We start from the raw sequence: 26,318 nt of genomic DNA on the forward strand, positions 1-26,318 counted from the left end.
TTTCCTCTGATTGTTTAATTAGTGCGTGTTGTTCTTTGTTTGTTTGCTCTGGGATGTTTGAGTCCATTACTGTATTTTCTTCTTCTGATTGCACATTATTTTGTTCCAGTATTTGTTGTGCTTGTTGTGTTGATGTTTTCTAATTCTGACTGGGGTATTTATTACTATTATTATTATTATCATCTTTCCTTTCTCAGACCTTAGGTCTGGTTCGGAATGAAAGTGACGCGGACCTTGATCAAGCGTCACTTCCTTTTAACTGTATGGTATATGCTACATTGCGTTTAGGAACTTTCGGGTAATTGAACATGTATCAATAATTACGGATTTCTGAAGTTGTATATATATGTTTGGATGAAGCTGTATTGCATTGATGTACTGGTGGATATTGCGTGGTATGACTCCTGTAGTTGAAAGTATAATTGGTATAATGTCAACTTTATCCTGATGCCACATGTCCTTGACTTCCTCAGCCAGTTGGATGTATTTTTCAATTTTTTCTCCTGCTTTCTTCTGTATATTTGCTGTATTGGGTATGGATATTTCAATTAGTTGTGTTAATTTCTTCTTTTTATTGGTGAGTATGATGTCAGGTTTGTTATGTGGCGTTGTTTTATCTGTTATAATGGTTCTGTTCCAGTATAATTTGTATTCATCATTCTCCAGTACATTTTGTGGTGTATACTTGTATGTAGGAACGTGTTGTTTTAAAAGTTTATGTTGTAAGGCAAGCTGTTGATGTATTATTTTTGCAACGTTGTCATGTCTTCTGGGGTATTCTGCATTTGCTAATACTGTACATCCGCTTGTGATGTGATCTACTGTTTCTATTTGTTGTTTGCAAAGTCTGCATTTATCTGTTGTGGTATTGGGATCTTTAATAATATGCTTGCTGTAATATCTGGTGTTTATTGTTTGATCCTGTATTGCAATCATGAATCCTTCTGTCTCACTGTATATATTGCCTCTTCTTAGCCATGTGTTGGATGCGTCTTGATCGATGTGTGGCTGTGTTAGATGATACGGGTGCTTGCCATGTAGTGTTTTCTTTTTCCAATTTACTTTCTTTGTATCTGTTGATGTTATGTGATCTAAAGGGTTGTAGAGGTGGTTATGAAATTGTAGTGGTGTAGCCGATGTATTTATGTGGGTGATTGCCTTGTATATTTTGCTAGTTTCTGCTCGTTCTAGAAAGAATTTTCTTAAATTGTCTACCTGTCCATAATGTAGGTTTTTGATGTCGATAAATCCCCTTCCTCCTTCCTTTCTGCTTAATGTGAATCTTTCAGTTGCTGAATGTATGTGATGTATTCTATATTTGTGGCATTGTAATCGTGTAAGTGTATTGAGTGCTTCTAGGTCTGTGTTACTCCATTTCACTACTCCAAATGAGTAGGTCAATATTGGTATAGCATAGGTATTTATAGCTTTCGTCTTGTTTCTTGCTGTCAATTCTGTTTTCAGTATTTTTGTTAGTCTTTGTCTATATTTTTCTTTTAGCTCTTCCTTAATATTTCTATCATCTATTCCTATTTTTTGTCTGTATCCTAGATATTTATAGGCATCTGTTTTTTCCATCGCTTCTATGCAGTCGCTGTGGTTATCCAATATGTAATCTTCTTGTTTAGTGTGTTTTCTCTTGACTATGCTATTTTTCTTACATTTGTCTGTTCCAAAAGCCATATTTATATCATTGCTAAATACTTCTGTTATCTTTAGTAATTGGTTGAGTTGTTGATTTGTTGCTGCCAGTAGTTTTAGATCATCCATGTATAGCAAATGTGTGATTTTGCGTGGGTATGTTCCAGTAATATTGTAACCATAATTTGTATTATTTAGCATGTTGGATAGTGGGTTCAGAGCAAGGCAGAACCAGAAAGGACTTAATGAATCTCCTTGGTATATTCCACGCTTAATCTGTATTGGCTGTGATGTGATATTTGAATTTGTTTGGATAATAAGTGTAGTTTTCCCGTTTTTCATTACTATGTTTAGGAACTGTATCAGTTTAGGATCTTCTTTGTATATTTCCAATATTTGTAGTAACTATGAGTGGGGTACACTATCAAAAGCTTTTTGGTAATCAATGTATGCATAGTGTAGAGACCTTTGTTTAGTTTTAGCTTGATATGTCACCTCTGCATCTATTATCAGTTGCTCTTTACATCCTCGTGCTCCTTTGCAACAGCCTTTTTGTTCTTCATTTATAATTTTGTTCTGTGTTGTATGTGTCACTAGTTTCTGTTTAATGACTGAAGTTAATATTTTGTATATTGTTGGTAGGCATGTTATGGGGCGATATTTAGCTGGGTTTGCTGTGTCTGCTTGATCTTTAGGTTTCAGATAAGTTATTCCATGTGTAAGTGTATCATGGAATGTGTATGGGTCTGCAATGTAACTGTTAAATAATTTAGTTAGATGTGAATGTGTTGAGGTGAACTTCTTTAACCAGAAATTTGCTATTTTATCATTTCCAGTGGCTTTCCAGTTGTGAGTAGAATTAATTGCTTGGGTGACTTCATGTTGCAAAATTGTCACTTCAGGCATTTGTGGTATCATCTTGTATGTGTCTGTTTATGCTTGTATCCACCGTGCATGCCTGTTATGTTGTACCGGGTTTGACCATATGTTGCTCCAGAAGTGTTCCATGTCTGTTATGTTTGGTGGATTGTTTATTTCAATGTGTGTGTTATCTATTGTCTGGTAAAATTTCTTTTGGTTTGTGTTGAATGTTTGGTTTTGTTTCCTTCTATTTTCACTTTTTTTGTATCTTCTGAGTCGTTTGGCGAATGCTTGTAATTTCTGCTTCTTTTCATCTAATTGCTCTGTCGCTTCTTGTTGTGAGATTTTACCTAACCTTTTTCGTTTTCTTTCCGAGATTTCATTTCTTATAAATTGTGTTAGCTGTTCGATGTCTTTTCTCAGTTTTTCTAGTTTGATCTGTAGCCTGTGTTGCCATGCTGGTTTTGTGGATTTCTTCTGTGTGTTGGTTGGTTCTGATCTCTGCCTAGTGTGTATATTTAGTGTAGTGAGTGCTCCTATATATACCAGTAGTTGTAACTCTTCCATAGTTGTGTTTTCAGTTATTTTGTTGTGTATGATTGTGTTGATAGTTTTTATTGTTGTTTCGACTTGTGGGTTATTTGGTGGTCTATGCAAGAATGGTCTAATGTCTGTATTTGTGTCTTTGTATTCTATATATGTTAGCTGAAATTTTTCTTCTATATCTAATATCTGTGTCACTTTGTGTTCTATTTGTGCTTGTTCTGGTGGCTGCCTTAAGATTTCGTTTTCCTCTGATTGTTTAATTGGTGCGTGTTGTTCTTTGTTTGTTTGCTCTGGGATGTTTGAGTCCATTACTGTATTTTCTTCTTCTTCTGATTGCACATTATTTTGTTCCAGTATTTGTTGTACTTGTTGTTTGATGTTATCTAATTCTGACTGTGGTATCCTGTTATTTTTTATTATTACACGGATCTGATCAGCTAGTCGTTGTTCTGTTAAAAATTTTAATTCTGGGTATCTGGTAATAAATGTTGTGTATACTTGTGATCTGTATCCAGTTGTGTTGGTTCCTAGGTTTGTTACTTGGTAATAACAGAACATGAGGTGTCGATTAACTTCATCTGACCATCTCATCCTCTGTCTTTGTTTTCCTTCTAGGGTGGTTGCAGGAGGCATATCCTGCAAAACACCTCTATTTGGATTTAAATCATTTTCCAGTTGGCTAGCAGTGTCGTTACCATTGTGGGCGGGCATAGGGTTCAAGCGTCGTCCCCGACCATGACGGCGCTTGTCCGAGGCTTCATTAGTTCTGTCCTGAACCAACTAATCACACTAAAAGGGGGGTTAGCCCTATTAGTGGTTTGTTCTTTTCGTCGCCATTTACGACTGGCAGAACATACTGGAGGCCTATTCTTTTCCCGGGCCTCCACGGGATTTATTATTATTATTATTATTATTATTATTATTATTATTATTAGTATTGATATCATACTTCTGAAAAGGTAATCATCTTCAGTGGGACCAGGGTTTAAACAGTTTCTGGTTTGTTCAATTCTCAAAAATCTTTTGCAAACAATTGTTTCCTCAGCTGTCCAGGATTCCTATTTGAGAGCTTTGGTTGTTTTACAGTAGTATATTTAATGTTGTGGCTCTATCTAGTCATGCCGCACATTCCTTTCATTTGTTCCTACATTATATTTTCACCCCATTCAGATCTCATTTCTATGTCTCCATTCCTAAGCAGTAATGTGTATCTTGTCATCTTCTGAGAAGTCTCATATTTATTTCATTGGACGTGATTGTAAATATATCATTCACTTGCACACCATATTACTAAATCCCAATAACAAGGAGAACATTCACAGGTATGGTATGAGAAAGTACTACATCAGTCATCAGATGCAATTATTATATGTTTTCTACGTGTCAATAATTAATATATGTCAGCACATTCTTTTCTTCCAGTTATTTTCAATCAGAGTGTTGTGGTACTAGCTATGCTGAAGGATGTAGTATTGAAACACGCACATGATCATGTGTTGGCACACTAATGGGTTTGAAAAACCATGGAATGATGTACAGCCAAATAATCTTGGTAGAAACAAACCAGCAGATGTAGAACAGTATGTCAAGAGCTGTGTAACATGCACACAATAAGCTAAATTGAGTCATCAGCATATTTCACTGGGGAGATCATCAGAAACCAGTAAACCATTTCAAATGATTGAATTGAACATCCCATGGCCTTTTTAACAAACACCATCAGGGAATTGTTATGTATTAACAGTAATTCATCACTTTTTGCACTACCAAGAAATGGTGGATATTCCATAGCACCAAACCATCATAGTGGCTTAGGCCATGAAAAATAATTGGTTATTGAAGTTCAGTAGTCAATAGACATTGAATAAAGATGAAGGCACTAACCTCATGTTGGAGTTAATGAAGCAGTTTTGTAATTTATTACCAAATCAAAAATTAAGAACAAGTGTGTAACACCCATGATCAAATGGGCAAGTGGAACAAGTTAACCAGGTAATAGGGAATACATTATGTCATTATATCAACAGTCACCACACTGATTGAGTACACTGTTACATTAAGTTGTGGCATCATATAATTCTAAGGTTCATAAGAGTATGGGTCTATCACTGTATGAGGTTGTGTGACCAGAAAATGCCATCATAATCTGAAGTAATGAATCAGAGTGCAGGGAAAATGGGGAATTTGTATGGAATTCCATGACAACTTCATGAAGGGTATGGGGTCAAGTGCAAAAAGTGTATCTGGAGGCCTTGAAATGATGAGAGCGAATGGGGCAATGGAATGCTAAGTTACTTAAGTAATGTGTAAGGCAGTGGGTGACATTAACTAGCCCTTTCACCCCATAGGGAAAGTAATAATAATAATAATAATAATAATAATAATAATAATAATAATATAATAATAATAATAATAAGAGTAAAAAAACGGAAAAAGGTTAGGTAAAATCTCACAACAAGAAGTGATAGAGCAACTAGATGAAAAGAAACAGAAATTACAAGCATTGGCCAAATGACTTAGAAGATACAAAAAAAGTGAAAATAGAAAAGGCAATATATACAATGAGACAGAAGGATTCATGATTGCAATACAGGATCAAACAATAAACACCAGATATTACAGCAAGCATATTATTAAAGATCCCAATACCACAACAGATAAATGCAGACTTTGCAAACAACAAATAGAAACAGTAGATCACATCACAAGTGGATGTACAATACTACCAAATACAGAATACCCCAGAAGACATGACAATGTAGCAAAAATAATACATCAACAGCTTGCCTTACAACATAAACTTATAAAACAACATGTTCCCACATACAAGTATGCACCACAAAATGTACTAGAGAACGATGAATACAAATTATACTGGAACAGAACCATTATAACAGATAAAACAACACCACATAACAAACCTGACATCATAATCACCAATAAAAAGAAGAAATTAACACAACTAATCGAAATATCCATACCCAATACAACAAATATACAAAAGAAAACAGGAGAAAAAATTGAAAAATACATCCAACTGGCTGAGGAAGTCAAAGACATGTGGCATCAGGATAAAGTTGACATCATACCAATTATACTATCAACTACAGGAGTCATACCACACAATATCCACCAGTACATCAATGCAATACAGCTACATCCAAACTTATATATACAACTACAAAAATCTGTAATTATTGACACTTGTTCAATTACCCGAAAGTTCCTAAATGCAATGTAACATATACCATACAGTTAAAAGGAAGTCACGCTTGATCAAGGTCCGCGTCACCTTCCATTTTTAACCAGACATAATGTCTGAGACAAGAAAGAAATAATAATAATAATAATACTTATTATCAAGGTCCATACCAAGTAGTCAAGATGATGCCACTGGTAAACATGAAACTGCAGGTTCCTATTTCAACAACAGTAAACCACATTAGGAATATTCAACCCTTTCTGGCATGGTGGCTTCTCCACCACCTTTATGAGCGTCATTCCCAAAAAAGGGGGGAGGGGTTAAGAAATGGAAGATGACACTGCAAGTTGAGCAAACCACTCCTGAGGAATGAAGTTTGGCATTTTCGTGAAGCATTCATGGGGATTCATGAGAAAGCTATAGAGAAAGGAGTGCTGAACAGAGTTCATGGGAAATATGAGGTGCTTTTGGACTCCCACCATCACAGCAGGACATAAATTTAGTTGTGCACTCTGAAAAGGCATCATCAGGGATGGATAGATGGAGGAGGAAGATTGTTAAAGGCTGTTTTTGGAACAGCTGATGCTGAAGATATAGGGAAGATGAATGACACATTGATTCACATGCAAGTAGAAACAAAGGGCAACAGAATTCTGGTGCAATGGCATCCTACCACACTGGCAAACCTGGAACACAGGATACCGAATAACAATGGGCTTTTTTGGGGCTGATGGTGGAGATGATTAGCTACATAAAGACTGTGGCCAACACGGTCAATTGAGATTTGGGTATAGTGACAGCTCAACTAGACCTCCTACATACATAGTTAGCCTTGGCGAGGCTCTTGCCAATAGTATGAGAGATGCTCATGTAGAACTGGCAAAATTACAGGAAGCTATTCACCATGGGGTACAAGGACAGCTAACTCCTGCCCAACTACCACCAGGAAAATTTCTGGCAGTCTTTGTAAACATATTAGGACAGCAGCAGTGGCAATAATCTAGCAATAAAATATTATATGGAATAGTCTTTATCATATAAAAGCACTTTTATTCACTTAATGATGACCAGTTTTGAACCACTGTGGATGACCTTCAGATGTTACTCTGTAAATTAGAATTCAACAGAATAGCGGGAGACACTTACTATTATTAACATTAAGTGAAACATAAATTATATGACGTTACACCCAGTAATGCAAAAGATAGATACTGCCTACAGGAAAATTAAAGAGAACTTTGGAGAAAAGATAACCACTTGTATGAATATCAAGAGCTCAGATGGAAAACCAGTTCTAAGCAAAGAAGGGAAAGCAGAAAGGTGGAAGGAGTATATAGAGGGTCTATACAGGGGTGATGTTCTTGAGGACAATATTATGGAAATGGAAGAGGATGTAGATCAAAAAGATACGATACTGCGTGAAGAGTTCGACAGAGCACTGAAAGACCTGAGTCGAAACAAGGCCCCTGGAGTAGACAACATTCCATTAGAACTACTGATAGCCTTGGGAGAGCCAGTCCTGACAAAACTCTACCATCTGGTGAGCAAGATGTATGAAACAGGTGAAATTCCCTCAGACTTCAAGAAGAATATAATAATTTCAATCCCAAAGAAAGCAGGTGTTGACAGATGTGAAAATTACTGAACTATTAGTTTAATAAGTCACAGCTGCAAAATACTAATGTGAATTCTTTACAGATGAATGGAAAAACTGGTAGAAGCCAAACTCAGGGAAGATCAGTTTGGATTCCATAGAAATGTTCGAACACGTGAGGCAATACTGACCTTATGACTTATCTTAGAAGAAAGATTAAGGAAAGGGAAACCTACATTTTTAGCATTTGTAGACTTAGAGAAAGTTTTTGACAATGTTGACTGGAATACTCTCTTTCAAATTCTGAAGGTGGCAGGGTTAAAATACAGGGAGCAGAAGGCTATTTACAATTTCTACAGAAACCAGATGGCAGTTATAAGAGTCGACGAACATGAAAGGGTAGCAGTGGTTGGAAAGGGAGTGAAACAGGGTTGCAGCCTCTCCCCAATGCTATTCAATCTGTATATTGAGCAAGCAGTAAAGGGAACAAAAGGAAAATTCGGAGTAGGTATTAAAATCCATGGAGAAGAAATAAAAACTTTGAGGTTCACCGATGACACTGTAATTCTGTCAGAGACAGCAAAGGACTTGGAAGAGCAGTTGAACAGAATGGACAGTGTCTTGAAAGGAGGATATAAGATGAACATCAACAAAAGCAAAACGAGGATAATGGAATGTAGTCAAATTAAGTCGGGTGATGCTGAGGGAATTAGATTAGGAAATGACACACTTAAAGTAGTAAAGGAGTTTCGCTGTTTGGGGAGCAAAATAACTGATGATGGTCGAAGTATAGAGGATATTAAATGTAGACTGGCAATGGCAAGGAAAGTGTTTCTGAAGAAGAGAAATTTGTTAACATCGAGTGTTGATTTAAGTGTCAGGAAGTTGTTTCTGAAAGTATTTGTATGGAGTGTAGCCGTGTATGGAAGTGAAACATGGACGATAAATAGTTTAGACAAGAAGAGAATAGAAGCTTTCGAAATGTGGTGCTACAGAAGAATGCTGAAGATTAGATGGGTAGATCACATAACTAATGAGGAGGTATTGAATAGAATTGGGGAGAAGAGGAGTTTGTGGCACAACTTGGGTAGAAGAAGGGATTGGTTGGTAGGACATGTTCAGAGGCATCAAGGGATCACCAATTTAGTACTGGAGGGCAGTGTGGAGGGTAAAAATCGTAGAAGGAGACCAAGAGATGAATACAATAAGCAGATTCAGAAGGATGTAGGCTGCAGTAGGTACTGGGAGATGAAGAAGCTTGCACAGGATAGAGTAGCATGGAGAGCTGCATTAAACCAGTCTCAGGACTGAAGACCACAACAACAACAACCCAGTAATGATGTGTGGAGGTGATGGAATTGAGCAGGAGCTGTCAATACCACCCACTGATGTCAACTGCTGTGGCAATGTCATGGGGTTAAATAACAGAAGACCTGCCCCTTGCCCATCATTCTAAGTCATTTTTGTCAATAGGATACAACATACATGATGTGTGTTTTATGGTATACCTTAATACTATGGCGGATATTATTGAAAGTTATATGTAAGTAACACTTTATATGTCATACAGCTAAAATTTTATGTACATTAATGTCAAAAACTATAACTGACCAGCCAATGGTGTCAATTAACAAATTACTAGACTGCTTTCTGGGGTCTTTGAGTACACCAAAGGTGGGCTGTAGGACGCTGCTGGTTACCTAATGTCATGGAAGCCATATTGATATCTATCAAAAATGCTACACTGCTACCATACTGCATTCAATTTGGCCATTTACTATCTTCACATTGGCACTGGTTGTAAGTTGTCCTTTAACGGTGACTGCCAACATTTTATGTAGTGCCATGTACTTCAGAAAATCCTTGTAACCCTTGTCCAGCTATGCCTGTAACACAGTCGCCCTAATAATACATACAGAATGCTTTGTAATCATTGTCCTGAATTTTATTATGAATACTTGTTTGCAAAAGTTTTCTGAATTGGAGCTAAAATGTATAGGAAGTAGCTTAATATATCATAAAAATTTACATGTTATGCAGTTAAGAGTTTGCATAATATAACATGAAAAAATGTAATTAACCAGACAACAGCCTTCATTAACACATCAGTGGATTGCATTCTGCAGGATGTTGTGGACAACAATGATGGGCTGTAGGCTGCTACAGGTTGCCTAGCAACTGTGACGTCTTATTGACAGCAATCAAAAATGTCATGCAGCTGCCCTATGCCATTCGCTTTAACTGTGTATCATCTTTATAACTGCATTGGTTGCTGGAAGTCTTTCAGTGCCATCTGCCAGTTTTAATGCAGTGCCATGCACTGCAGAAAACTCATTTTGAATTTAGGTACAAATAACTGTTAAAATTTATTTTTGCAGTGGTGCTAAGACATATAGGAAGTAGCTTAATATACAAGTCATGAAATACATGATTGTCAATATGTAGTTAAATTTAAGAGAAGCAAGCAATTTTTTTGTAGCCAGTCATCAAACAGATCAAAAAATATCTTTCTTTGAAATCTGTATGCTCAATGGGTAATAATGACTGATCTTTATTGTGCTGTAAGAAAATTTCAATTTCTTCCAATTTATTTACCAGTAGATACTTTGTGGCACTGCATAAAATTTTCAAGTTATTTCAGTAGATCTGGAAGAATGTTTATTCTGTATTACTTGCAGTCCAAATAGTGATTTTCTGCTAGCTGTACTTACTGTGTCTTCACAAAATCTGATGTGGAAGTAATGTCCTATTTGCCCATTACTTTTTGTTTCTCCAACAAGTATAAAGTAATGCACAATAAGTAAGAATCCAAAGCAACCAACCAGTTGCAACCAAAGGCGGTTTTAGTGAACCTTGACCTTTATTTCAACCTCCTTCACAAATACATGTATCTAAAATATCACACAGGAAAAACACCAAATAATAAAGCAACTGACATTTGTCCAATAAAAATATACTGTCAGCACATACCATTGTATAGATTATTAAATTTGTTGGCCCCTATAATCAGGGATTATCAAGTAAGAATGTTTAAATCCAGATGTAAAACCAAACAAATAATCAAATAAAATGTCAGGTCATGTTATGACCAGTCATTTTATGTGTTTGGTTTTATTTCTAGATTTTAACTATTCTTACTTGACAAGTCCTGATCACAGGAGCCAGCATACTTAATAATGTATGCAGTGATGTCCACAGACAATATGTTTTCATCGGACAAATACCAGATCCCTTCATTATTTGATGTTTCTCCAATGTGAAATTTTAGTTAGATGTATTTCTGAAGAAGACATTTTACATCTGTTGATACAGTGGTCAAGGGTTGAATGAAACTGGGATTTGTTGCAACTGGTTGGCTGTTTTGGATTCATTTCTAATCACTGCTGAAGACCAACCACATTCAAAATATTAATATGTGATATGTGTGACAGACAATACATCAGACAATGTGGCTTAATCATTGGTGAGGCTGGAAAAAGATCAAATGGGTTTTATACAGTGGAAGATACTGCACACAATATTGGCAGTTGGCACTAAAGGATGACTTGTGACCAATGCAAACAGACACCATTGGCTGGTCAGCTATACTTTTTAACATTATATTACATAAAATTTTAACTGTATGCATATGAATTGTTACTTACATATAACTTACAATAATACTCACCGTAGTATATACATTGTATATGTTGTATCATATACAACTTACAATAATACTCGCCATAGTATATGCATTGCATATGTTGTATCCTATTGACTGAAGATGACTTAGGATGACAGGGGGCAGGTTATCTGCTATTTAACTCCATGACACAATCACAATCACATAGTCAGCAGTCGACAACAGTGTGTGGTATCTACAGTTTGTGCGCCATGCCATTGTCACCGCACATCATCACTGGGTATATCATCATGTAACTTATGTTTAACTTAATATTCATTACATTATATGTTTCCCTCTATTCTGTTACACTCTAAATTACAGAGTATAGTCTGAAGATTATCCATATAAAGTCAAAAGTGGTCACCCCTTCTGAATGAAAGTGTTTTTATGTGATGAAGACTAATTTCTGTCAGGTCTATGATAGACCTGGGCTGAGATATCAGTCATGCTAGAATTTATTATGTTCCCACAGGAAAATACCTTGCATGGACTGCCATCTCACAGCAGTGGAGATTGACGCTGTCCATGCCTGTCAACGTTGACTGTGCCCACCTCCATGTGGTAATATGCTTACCAGCAGTGGGTACTAATGCCAAATACAAGTACAATGCATTTCATCCATATCCTATAAAATGGGGGACTTTAGGGAAATTTGTACATATTAGAGCAAAGCAGATTCTGCTGGTTGCAGCTGATAGGAAGAACCATGCACTGATGACAGTGGAAGAACTTCACCAATGCCACCAGGAACTATTTATGATAGTAGAAAATGTCATGAGGACATTTCTTTGAGTGACAGATGTGAGGGTATGGCTAACAACACATCTACATTATGAAAAGGTAGGACCTTACAGGGTATACTCAGTGATGACCCTGTCCTCCTGTAAGACAGGATACTCAAGGGGAACAGATCACTTGGAACTACAGGACAACAGGATACTATGGAATGGAACTCATTGTGACAGAACTGGTTTTTGGGCTTCCAGGAACAATGTAGGGTCTAAAGCTCTGAACCTAACATATCATCTTCTTTATTTACCCAATAATACCTCATAATGCCCGAAGACAACTAACATAAGTGAATAATAACCTAGATAACACCACACCAAGTTCTCTCAATGAGCTTATAGCAGCACAGAATGGAAAAAACAAGTGCAGGAAAGATGTTCCACCATTTTAGATAAAAATGGAGTAGGTACCAGCAATGGGTCATGGTAACAGGAATTTTATCCTCAGGAACCATTTTGATCCTTGTCCTTGCTTGTACAACCTATGTCCATCAGTCAATTACATACTAACCCAGTTGGTCATTCTTAAGTTTTGAATAAATGTGGATGTGCCAGTTGTCATATGTTGTGTAACAGAGTGTACAGCGAAGAAGAACAGTCAATGTAGAAAGTGTAAATAAGGATACTAGAGAAGAATCAACATAGTAGCAAGGGGAAAATGTAGACACAGCAGCAGTCTGAAAGTCAGTGCACTGAATTCTTCTACAGGGGAAGGAAGCATTGTGGCATCAACCACAGACCAGACTTCTCATGTAGGGCATGCTGATGGGCCAATTGAGAAATAATACTGCTAAAATATTACTGGTGTAGTACACTGCAATAGAGCAGCCTGCCACAGCAGTGGTCTGGTACACAACTGCCATGGCACAATATTGCACATCTGTAGCCAACTATGAGACAGGTGGGGGTCTCATGTAATGAAATACTTGTCTGGAGCAACTATAAATGCTCACTGCTCAGTGATTACCAGCACCTGTACTTGATGTGGTTCCTGGGCTTCTGTCTTAGCTGACACTTTGACAGTCTCCACGCCAGCTGATGGTGCAATTTGAGGCTGAGCAGCTTCACATTTGCCTAACAGTACCATCAGCTAGCTGCTAACTATGAGTTGCCAGTTACATATGATGGTCCCGTGTCTTGAGCTGGTACCATCAAGTGTTAGTCACCTCCACGGTCCTATCATCTGACACTCAGATTGACCCTGATGGTCCTGGATTTAGAACAAGTGAATGTGCTCCTAACCAACAGTTGGAGGCTGCCAGAAACCCAGCATATGCATACCAACAGATAGGCTGATGCCATCCTTGCATCAGTAAGGCCACCCACAAGCTGCTGTTATTCTGCTGCAGTGGAAACCCACAGCCTAGCACACAGGGTAGTTATGCTGTGGTAGTAGGTCACTGCCTTCATGACCACACAGACTGCTAGGATGCTGTCAAGGACCTCTTATATGAAAGTAATGCTGAAGAATGGAGTACATTCACTCTGCTGTATTTCATCCACTCAGCATTTCCTCTACAGTAAAAAGTATTCCATTTATCACACTACTATCTACACTGATCAGCCAGAATACTATGACCACCAACCTACTATCGGTATAAACTCATCTAGGCAATAGCAGTGGCACCTGGTGAGGAATGACTGCTACTCGGACATAGACACGGTGCATCTAGTAACAGTGAGTATGCTGTCTGTCTGTAGAATGAGGAATGCACACAATCCATCTGTGTTTGACTGAGGACAGATTTTGATGGCCTAGAGGTTTGACACAAGCAGTCAAATCCTAATTTTCAACAAGCAACTGTATCTCTGTCAGTACCTGCTATTATGTGTAAAATGTCTGCACCTAGCCACCAGTCAATTAACATCCCAATGTTGAAGTGTTCATGGAGGGAAAGTATTATTTAATGTCCTGTCATCATTGTGGTCATTAGAGATGTTGCACAGGCTCAGATTATGGAAAGATTGAGAAGCAAATTGGCCTCACTTTTTTCAATTTAACCATCCTAGCATTTGTCTAGAGCAACTAAGGGGGTGACAGAAAACTTCAATCTACACATCTGGGTGGGGATTTTAACTTTTATCCTCCAAAATGTGAGTCTAATGAGCTAACCACTGTATCACCTCACTCAGTAGAAGCATTCAATACAATTACATCATGTAATAATGTGTCTGAAGGTTTGTGGTTGGCAATCATCACTATAACATGTTTGTGTACAACGTTCACAGTAAGAATTCACTTGGTTAATATCTCTTTCCCAAAGTGAGTGCAAAAGTCAGTCCTATGCTACATGTGTTTCTGACTCTCTATATGAATTGTCTTACAAACTGTGATGTATTGAAGATTAATGAGTAAGAAGCAAGAATGTCTCATACAGCATATCTTGTCACTAATAAATTTCACAAATTGTATAAGCTGGCCTGGTATTTGTGAAATATAGAAAGAAGTTTAAAGCAAACTGGTCACTACCCACATGTGATTTAATCAAAATAAATGTGCCAATAAGTCAACTTTAAATCAATTTTGTTTTGTTTGTTATTGATTAACTTAGTTAAAAGCCAAATTAATTTTTAGCAAGAGACTAAGAGTTACTTAATGCGCTACAAGGGATAAGCCAGTTACAACCAATTTAGTAATATTAGATGGAGAAGTTATACTCTACCTATTAAAGGCAAGTATTACAGCTAGTTTACAGAAAATATCTCAATGCAAATGCACTAATGTAAAGAAAGCTTTCATTAAACATATATAAACTACAAATCACCACTATGTTTACTTTCATCTAGAAGACAAACAAAATACAGGGATACCTTGTATCAGGGTGGCTAGTCATCAGCTCAAACCCATAATTCCTTCTTTTCTTGTCTGAGTTATTTAATAACCTGCCAGATAATGAAAACTTTTTCTCTGGATCTGTAGAATATTCAAGGTCCATGTTAACATTCATAATGTCTATTTCATTACTCAGGTAGTGACCATTCAGAGTAACATCCTACAAAAAGAAACAAAAATTGATTATATAGTGTCACACAAATTATCAGACAGTTGAAGTTTAAAATTATGAATGCTTTTATTTTAAAGATTAGTACAAATAACATGCATAGTAAATATTTCTAGCCACATGAAAATTGTAGGAGATAAATATCATTAATTATGATACAGTATTGGTGTTAATTTAGTCCCCAACAAAACTTCAGGAAATTTTCATGTGTTGAAAACTGGGATACAGTCACATAGAAAGTAGAGCTGCTGATAAAATATCGATATATTGATATTTTTTCCAGAAAAAATATGTGAAGAAATAGAACACCATTTGCATAAAAAAAAAACTATTTTTAATGCAATTAGTGTGCTATTCTTTACATCAGCATCCTTCAAAAACAGTTGCTGAAAATGGTGAACACAAATCTGAAAGACAAGATTGGTCTTTGCTGTGGATGGAGATGTGTCAGTGGAAATGCTGACATAATTGGCGCTCAGCGCTACCAACACAAACTGCAACATTTAACTTTACCATGCAATTTTGACGGTATAACTGCTAGTTCACTGGCATTTGCAGAAGTAAAAAACAGAGAAGACAACATGAAGTGTTCTGAACAAATCAGATAAGTGACAAAAGTGAATGACAGAGCCATTGGACACCTTTTATTGTGCCAATTACATGCAGTTACCATTGCTAGCAAAGTGGGTCTTGCCAGGTGTGAATGTGTTTTGTGTTTCTTTCAATTCTTGCTCTGAGGGGGGACAAGAAGGCTGCTAGCATGACGATTTACAGAATATCTAATAATAAACCAATACCTAAATGTACAGCTCTGAAAGTGGCAGTAAGTTTTTAATGTGCAATCAACATTTTTATAAGCTGGAACATTGATATTTTTTCAGTTGATATATTGATAGTTTATTTTGATATATCACGAGTGACAATGATATTTTTTTTAAATATCGATATACTAGATACCCAACTCTTTGAAAAATATCAACAGTTCTAATAGAAAGTATCTTATAACTCCAGTGGATTTATCAATGAATGATGCCACAGAATGGAATACCTCACTACACCTATGTCTGGAGTGGTAATTACAAGTGGTGAACAACACAGCACCTCTGGCCAGAAGGTCAAATGGGCCCATCAACAACCAATTTAAGACCAAATGGTAGCAGGCCCAGCTCACTTCTGTTTTGTTAGTGATTAATGTATTAATAACAACTCTGTGGATCACCAGTTATTCTTTGAACTTAACTGTCTTATGACTGGGGCTGCTTGGGATCAGAATATACTGCTGTCTACCTATGGCTATTAATTTCTACTCCAGCAAACTGTGAGATGTTTCAGCTGAGTGACTAATTTCAGCCTTGCCTATGAGTGGTTTTCATCACCATAATTTATGTTATGCTACTACTAATTGTTTTTGGGTGTAGCCCTGGGAAATTCACAAGATTAGTGACTATTACAAACTTTGTGTCATTTGTGTTGTATTTCAATGTGATTTACATAGTATTAATAAACAACTTATCTGACCTAAATTATTGACTACAAAATAGTATATCAATTTTATAACATAATTTTCTGACATAATACTGCAATCAGACTATCTGGAACACGGATCACATTACAGATATGTTTTACAGAATATTAAGCAGAAAAAGTAAGTTTAATGGGATATTCACTGTTTACAAGAAGTTCATTTGAAAATAAATAAATGAATAATAAGGTGAAATATGCTACAATAAGTATTTGGAGAAGCAGTAGATGTACCTCAGTGGCAGTGGAATTGCCCAAGACCCATCTGACTAACAGTCACTGAATTCATTATCAATTAGTGATAGTAATTAATATCTAAAATTTTTGTTCAGGTAGATCATAATAATACATTTACTTTTCACAGCTCCAATAGCATTGTGTTCCAAGTGTAGAATTTACTTGAGTGTAATTTTATTGACTCATTTGAGTGAAAATATCTGTGATAGTATGCTGTAGTCAATGATGGCAACAGCTGTGATCTTTCTGAACTCTGAAAGGAAGAAGTTCCTGCTTGAACTTTCATTTTAAAGAGTTTGGGATGCACCATTCTTAAAAATAATTAATTATGAAAGAGAGAGTAATGATTTACTTGAGTAAATAAGACTTTTAAGTGAATCACAGATCCGTTTCCACTGCAGTACAATTACAAAATAAGCCATAGCAGAATTCACAAAAGTGATACTTGACAATCTTGACACAAATGAATGTGTCACAGGTATATGTTTAGATCTCACTAAGGCTTTGGATACTGTTGACCATAACATTCTACTAAATAAGTTAGAGGCATTAGGAATATGAGGGTAGCTTATGAGTGGTTCTGATCATATTTTGCAGATATGGTACAAAGAGTAGAGAAGACATACCTCAGATAAGTACAATTTTAGCAAAACATTTATCAGAACCAAAATAAATTAATATGGGAGTTCCTCATGGTAGCATGTAAGGACTAATGCTGTTCTTGATATACATCAATGACTTTCTCAGTACCAGTACTATTAGTCATGGGGAAAAAGTCTGACAACAGCAATATTACAGTCACTGAGAAAACAAGAGAACTTCTTGCAGAGTAAGCAAATGAAACTCACAATGAAGTTTACAGTTGGTCAATAACCAATAAGGAGACATTGAACATAAACGAAGCTAATACCAGGAATTTCAGTCTGAGGAGAAATAATGACACTGTTAAATTAAACATAGATGGTGCCTGTACATAAACAAATGCTAAATTTGTAGCAATGAATATTGACCTTCAGTTGAAATAGTGTGAACACACAAATATACTTGCAAACAGAATGTTATTCCCTTAGACTCCTATCATCAGTGTTTAATAGCCAGTGCCATTTAGTTACACACTATTTATATGTGCACTCAATTCTTAGCTATGGCATTCTTTTCTGGGGAACAACTACACAAAACTGAACACAATTTTCAAATGGCAGAAAAGAGCTATAAGAATAATAACCAAAAATAGTGGCTGAGCTTATTGTAAAAAAGCACATCAAAAATAACACTGATAATTACTGCTAAAACAGTTCTATTAATGACCATGGAACAAGAGATAGACTGAACTTACATTCAACAAGAAAGAGTAAACATAAAACTCAAAACAATATTTTCTACTAAGGAGTGAAACTGTACATTAAACTGACAAAGAAGATAAAAGAAATTGCTAAAACAAAGGTATTTAAAAAGGCAATTAAAAAGTACCTGTTAAGCAATACATGCCATACATTGAAGGATTACATAGATAACACAGTATAGTAGTTTCATAAAAAAGTGTAACAGATATTAATAATAATATCCAACATTCCTCATAACACTTTCTCACTATTTTTCCCTCCTTTTTTTCTTTTCTGGAAAAATTTACTACCATAGCTATGTATAATACTAACATCTAACTCTCCTTCTGAGCTCAACATCTCACTTAAGTCTTTGGTCACTTACCAAATAGTATCAAAAGTCTGACAGATAACCAACAAGTATTTAAGAAGAAATTAAAAGAATTTCTGAATGACAGCTCCTTCTACTCCATAGAGGAATTTTTAGATATAAATTCAGAAAAAAAGAAAAAGAAACAAACAAAAAAATTATAAAAAAATAAAAAGTTGTTATATTAACTTAAGTATGTTGTTAAATTAACTTAATTATGTCATGTATTGGAAAATTTCACTCGATCCACATCATTACGAAATATCGTATTCATGATCCATGGAACTAGTATTAATCTAATCTAATCTACTCATTACATAGGGATGCTGACTCAGTTCATCAAGCTAACAAATGATAAGTTGCAGTCCACAAAAAGGTGCTGGCATCAGCTGATGGTATGTGTAGGGTTATGAAACAATGTGTGTATGGTACGTGTAGAGCATGAAGCGACAAGGAGTGAGAAATGAATGGATAATGGATTATTAGACTTTTACATTATTAAATAACTTATTTGTAAAATAGCATAGTACACTATGGATAAACCAAATGAGGTATCACAGCTTCAAATAGAGTGGCCATGTATTTAGGAGGATGAAGGCTCCAGTCTTCATCCACCCATCCTGATTTATGATTTCCATGACTTCCCTAACTGACTACCCATCTTTGTCATACTACATCTGTACGTATGTAAATGCCTATGAGAATTACTTCAATTTTATTATTCTTAAATTTTAATATCAAAACATGTCCAATATCCTTGGAAAAGTGGTCTAAGGAAGAATAAAACTACTACTACTACTACTACTTCTACTACTACTCTGTTACTGCTATCTCATCTGCAATGTACTTCTGTTCTAGAATGGGTGTTAATGTACAGAGTGGCAATTATTGAACTTTATTAAATAAAATCATCATAGCTTCTGAACAGTTTGTGTTAGGATGTTCAAACAGCATGGTTCACCGTGGGGCATGATGGGAATTAGTATGCACATGCATACCATGCTCTAGCAACAAAGCCCACCTTCATTTGGCTGGTTTCATCAATACGCAAAATTTGCATATTTAGTGGACTGAGAATCTGTATTTCATGATCGAGACGTCTTTTCACCCTCAACAGGTGACTGTGTCGTGTGCAACGTCCAGTCATGGAATAACCAGTGACGTGTTCCTGAATGGCACAGGGACTACCAAATTTTATGTGAATGTTTTGGAAGATGATTTCATCCTCATTATCAAAAGCGTCCCTGTTTTCTACAAGATGTGGTTCTTGCAAGATGGAGCTCAACCCCATCAAAACAGCATAGTGTTTGATGTCCTGGAGGAGCACTTTGGGGACCGCATTCTGGCTCTAGGATACCCAGAGGCCACTGGCATGGGCATCCATTGGCCACCATATTCTCCAGATCTGAACACTTGCAACTCTTTTTCATGGCGTTATTTTAAACACGAGATGTACAGCAATAACCCCAAAACCATTGCTGAGCTGAAAACAGCCATTCAGGAGGTAATCGTCAGCATCGATGTTCCGACACTTCAGTGGGTCAGGCAGAATTTCACTATTTGTTTGCACCACATCATCGCCAATGATGGCAGGCATATTGAACGTGTCATACCCTAAATCTGAATGTCTGTAGTGATGTTTACATGTTGAATAAACTGTGTGCACACTGTAGTTTGTAACTAATTTAAGTTTCTTTCATATAGTTCAGTAACTGTCACGCTGTATATGTTATGGGCAATACACATGAGGAAACTAATTTTTCTTGTATTAATTAATAATTCCTAATAATGCATAACCTGACCTTAATACCTGTAACTGCAAATTTTTGTCTCCATTGCTGAATCAGCAATGATGTATGGTACAGTGTCATGTTACCTTAAGATAAAGACTTTGTCCCTGGTGTTATAGCCACTCAAAAAGAGACAAAGAGGGTAAAGAAAGCACAATGTAAGGAAAGTTTTTATGGGATGCTAAACATCATACCCCAGAAGCATGAATATTAATCAGCTTATGATGCAAAAAAGTCCATAAGATGGCTGAATGATGAGGATTTTTAGTTAACCCTCAAGTGCGTGTGCCTATGTGCACAGTGTGCTAACCATAAATAAAATTATTTTGAGCTGTTCCATAGTTGTTACACAGTTCTGATCCCGTAAATATTCCTTCATTACTGCTTCAGCTAACACAGTCATAAACTGTGTTGCAGTATTGTCACATAGAGGAAGGTGTAAGAAGATGAATAACAAAGGTTCATTCAGCACTTGCACATACAAGAGCACGGAACGAACTGCCTCTGGCTAGAACACATATGGTATATATAAAGTTACAGAACATTCCACTACAATGATTTTGCCATTTGTGGATACTTCTAGAATGTACTTGAATTAAATATAAAAATTGAAATTTTTCAGTTCAGGTGAGTTTGAACTCACAATCCTCGATGCAACATTCTAGTGTCATAACCACTTTTTTTTTTAACTCAGTTTTTTTTATTACAGAGGGCAGATAACCCTCTGACCAAACACGCTGAGCAACCATGCCGGCTCCAGTAGACTACGGCGACTGCTTTACTTGGCTTCTTCTGCAACATTGCTCCCTCATTAAGAGAACAGTGTCTCGATGTTATGCCCTCCTAATCCGGGAACAAGTCACCGATCCTGCATACTCCAACTCCCGATGACTGGCGGTGATCTTAGAAAATCCATTGCCACTACATTCTTCATTGCCTTTCTGCTTGTTGCCTGTTGCTGGAGCTTTGATTGTACCCTGGGTTGCAGGACCCTTATAGAGCTTCATTCGAAGGATGTGGACCGTATCTCTGATCTTTCGTCATCTTGTGTCAGGGTCAAAATCTTCAAATTCATAAGTAACATCAGACAACTGTCTTACAACTTTATAAGGTCCAAAGCAGCATGTGAGGAGCTTCTCAGAGAGACCAAGCTTCTGAAAAGGAGTGAAGATCCAGATGAGGTCACAAGGCTGGTAGAAAACAGGGCAGTGGCTTGCGTCATACCTACGGTGATCGTTTTCTTGAGCCTGTAGTGTGGGAAGTCATGGTAACTGTTGAGCTTCCTCAGGTCTGGTTAACACCTGGTCAATGCTGTCATTGTCCACGTTATCAGGATGTAACAGAAGCACAGTGTCCATCGTAGTAGTTGCCTCATGCCCATGCACCAGGAAAAATGGCTTAATCCTGTGGTGTCTTGTTTCGCGGTGTTGTAGGCAAACATCACAAGAGGTAGCATCTCATCCCAGTTTCTCTGCTCAACATTGATGAACATTGATAGCATATCGGCCAAGGTCTTATTAAGGCATTCAGTAAGCCCATTGGTTTGTGGATGATAGGTAGTCGTCATGTGATGTGTAATGTTGCGCTGACAGTTTATCTCTGTTACAAGGTTTGACTGAAAAGCTTTCCCCTGATCCGTAATTAAAGACCTTGGGGCACCATGTTTTAATACAATGTCTTCTACAATGAATTTGGCTACCTCAAATGCTTTGGCTATTTTCACGGCTTTTCTAATGGCATAGAGTGTCAGATAATAAGTGCAAACAATAATCCCTCTATTGCCACTAGCACACATTGGAAATCATCTGAGGAGGTCAATCCCAACACACTGGAAATGAATTTTGGCTTGTAGAATTGGTATGAGTCAGCCAGGTGGTCTCTGAGGAACTGCCCTTCTCCTCTGGCACTCTCCACAGTGCGACACATAGTGACGGTCACTCCTAAATAAACATGGCCAGAAAAATCTCTTGTGGATTCTATTACATGTCTTAATAAATCCTAAATGTCTGGCCTCCAGTGTGTCATGGAATTTCTGTGGAACATCTAAGCGCATGTGTTTAGGAATCATTGGTAGCCACCTCTTTGCAAATGGATCAAAGTTTTTCTTGCAAAGTAATCCATTAACTACCTTAAATTGTCCTTTCACAGTCTCTGACCGATTTAAGGCAAGCATAATTTGAGATATCTTGGTGGCCATTTTCTGCTCAGCAGAGAGATCCTGGAGTGCAGTGAGACAGTCACTACCTTTGTCAAAGTCTTGATGGTCTTGCACAGGGTTTCTTGAGAGACAGTCGGCATCTTGGTGTTTTTCTCCACTTTTGTACACTATGGTAATGTCATACTCTTGAAAACTTAGTGCCCACCTGGTGAGTCGTCCTGTTGGAACCTTAAGACCTATCAACCAACAAAGTGAATGATGGTCTGTAACAACTGTGAATGGCCTACCATAGAGATACTGTCAACATTTGCACATGGCCCAGATCACAGCAAGACGTTCTCTTTCTGTAGTTGAGTAGTTTCTTTTGGTTTTTGTAAGTGTCCTAGAAGCATAGGCTATAACCTTCTCTTTTCCATCCGAAATCTGCACCAGAACAGTACTGACCTCATACCCACTGGCATATGTGTGTAGTTCTGTAGGTGCTCTCTCATCATACAGACCAAGTACAGGGTCAGTCATCAGAGCTTTTTGCAGCACATCAAAAGAATCTTGTTGAGCACCACCACAGATAAATTTAGCATCAGCTTTTAACAACTTTTGGAGTGGCCTGGCTTTGTTAGAAAAGTCTTTGATAAAACAACGGCAATAAGAACACAACCCAAGGAAGCTTCTCACATCTCTAATACTTTTAGGAATAGGAAATCCAGTTATAGCTCTCACGTTTTCTGGGTCTGTCTGCACACCTTCGTTTGACACAAGGTGCCCAAGTATTTTGATTTCTTTTGCTTCAAAGAGATGCATTCTCAGATTAACTTTCAGTCCGCCTTGTTGGATACACTTAAGAATGGCCCTCAGTCTTTCTATGTGTTCATCAATGTCTCTGAGAACACTATTATGTCAGCTAAATAACAAAGACACATTGTCCACTTTAGGTGCCTTGGAAGATTATCCATCATTTGTTCAAAAGTTGGTGGCGCATTACACAAACCAAACAGCATTACCTTACACTCATACAAGCCCTCAGGTGAGAGAAATGTAGTTTTCTCACGATCAGCCTCATCTACTTCGATTTGCCAGTATCCAGAGTACATGCCCACAGTTGAGAAAAACTTAGCCCCCTTCAGACAATCTAGTGTATCATCAATTCGTGGAAGGGGGTAAACATCCTTTTTAGTTATCTTACTAAGCTTCCTGTAATCAACACAAAAACGCCAACTACCATCCTTCTCCCTGACAAGAACCACTGGTGACGATCATGGGCTCTGCAAAGGCTGAATGATGTCATTCTTCATCATTTTCTCTACCTCACCGCGAATTATTCCACATTCTGTTGCTGACACACGTTATGTTTTCTGGCTTATTGGCTGATGGTCTGCAGTGCTAATCCGGTGCTTCACCACCAATTTGTCTAATTTGCTCTTCACCTGTAGATTGAAGCATTCAGAGAACCCTTGAGAAATGGCATCTAGTTTCTTCTGTTGTTCGTTAGTGAGATCTGGTGATGGTCAAGCTAGATCTTGTCTCGTAGTGGTAGTGGTAGTTTAGCCCACAGACTCTTCATAGGTGGTTTCTATGACACTCAGCTGTTCTGCAATTAATGGCTCAGCACATGCTATGCATGTGCGTCTTGGAAGGATCTGTGGTTCTCTGTGACAGTTAACTATCCACTATTCACCGAATCTGTTCTTAAACGAGACGACACAGGCTGGGATGACCAAGTTATTCTTCAGTGGTATGCTTCTCTTACATTCCACTACAAGATCCATGGGTTGATGCATGGCATGACACATGACAGTTACCTTTCGAACACTGACTGCAGGAATGATCACTTCATCCAGCACACATAGTCTCCACACACTCAGATGTTCATCTTCCTGTTAACAGTATCTCATCTTGTCTAGCATAATCTTTGAGTGACCACAATATATTATTACCTGAGAAGCTTTCAAAAAGTCCCATCCGAGAATGACGTCATGACTAAACTCTTGTAAGACAGTGATTTCTAAGGGCTGTGTATGGCCACTTATACCCACATCAATGGTACATCTTCCTGTAGGGTTTGCATATTTCCCATTAGCCACCTTCAGCAGAGATGTTTTGTTGTTGATGAATGCGGTTTTCTGCAACTGGTGAAGGTACTTCTCCAAAATGACTGAATATGATGCTCCAGAGTCCACAAGAGTTTGGGGTGGTCAGCCATCCCTGACGTAATGTCAATGGTGGAGGATTTTCTCTTTGGTGGCGTCACCTCTAGGTTGTGGCAGCTAGGTGATTGGCTGGAGCTTCTAAACGGTGATGGAGACCTTGATTGACATGTTGGGGAGCATCCTCTCCAGCGGCTAGCTTGTGGCAATGGTGACCTATGTCGTCCTGCAGCCACATCTTCTTGTTCATCTTCATCATCTTGGAGTTGGCGTCATCTAAGATCGGGCTGCTATCTTCTGGCGTGGGCATCATCAAATACCCTCTGCATTTCTCAACAATAGCACACCACATTTCCCGGTCATCTGCAGTGGAGACAAATTGGTTAGTTATCTTGGGTCCTCCAGACATCAGTCTTCCTTGGTGCCCAAACAGGTTCCTCATGCAACATTGCAGGAACATAACTTCGCCTGGGTCTCAACTTTTTTTACTGTTTTAAAGGGAAATGAATGGCGAGAGACTGGGTTCACTGTCTGTTCCACTTTCTCCCTTATGACCTCTTGAAGCATCTTGGTTCTCAGCTCACCACGCAATCCAGGTGCCTTCTGAACTTCCTCTCTGACTCTCTAATGAAGAACACTTGTAAAATCAGTTTCTTCCACCATCACAGACATCAATACGATGTTTGGAAGCCGTCTAAACTTCTTGTGTGTAATTCTGTTTTGATGCATTGTGTCAATATACTAGCAGCATTTTATGAACTTGTCTGCTGTCGAAACCTTCTTCAGGAGTAGGGCTTGATACATGTCCTCAGCAACACCTTTCGTGAGATGTGCAACTTTATCTTCCTCCTTCATTCGAGGATCCACTCTTTTACACAGCTCCAAGACATCTTGAATTTAGGATGCTATCTTTTCTCCTGGAAGCTGTGCCCTGCACTTTAATTAATCATCAGTCTCTCAATGTATGTCACCGAAATACTTATGCAGTTTTGCCTGGAAAACTTCCCAGCTTGTGAACTTCTCCTTGTTGTTCTCATACCATTGCTTGGCAGTGCCTTCCAAGCAGAAAAATACATTAGCCAAACACACAGTGTCATCCCATTTGTTAAATTTCACTATACGCTCATATAACTTCAGCCACTTGTTTGGATATTGACCATTGTCACCAGAGAACCCGGAAGGATGTCTCATGTGGTGGCACACAGTTGCTGTCATTGTGATGTCCTCTTCTTCTCCTGTCTCTGATAGACTGTGATCTGTGGAATATGCCTTGAACTCACCACATAAATGTCATGGGCTGATGGAAGCCACTGTGTCATCTATAATGTGCGGTATCACAAGTTCCAATACCCAGCACCTCCACCAGAATAATGTCATGTAGAGGAAGGCGTAAGTAGATGAATGATGAACACTAACTTCACTTAACGGAGGTTTATTAAGCACTTGCACATACAAGAGCATGTACTGAACTGCCTCCA

The 26,318-nt window shown here is 37.7% G+C and overlaps 1 protein-coding gene across 1 annotated transcript in view; it reads right to left on the reverse strand.

Moving 5' to 3' along the window:
- LOC126469699 (apolipophorins) overlaps positions 1-26,318 on the reverse strand; it is a 738,135-nt gene that overhangs the window by 250,346 nt on the left and 461,471 nt on the right. Inside the window, exon 49 of the mRNA XM_050096873.1 lies at positions 15,108-15,289. Within this exon, the coding sequence (XP_049952830.1) occupies positions 15,108-15,289 (182 nt within the window). The remainder of the gene's footprint in view (positions 1-15,107; positions 15,290-26,318) is intronic.

This window comes from Schistocerca serialis, chromosome 3 (assembly GCF_023864345.2).
Source record: "Schistocerca serialis cubense isolate TAMUIC-IGC-003099 chromosome 3, iqSchSeri2.2, whole genome shotgun sequence".
Classification (NCBI taxonomy): Eukaryota; Metazoa; Arthropoda; class Insecta; order Orthoptera; family Acrididae; genus Schistocerca; species Schistocerca serialis.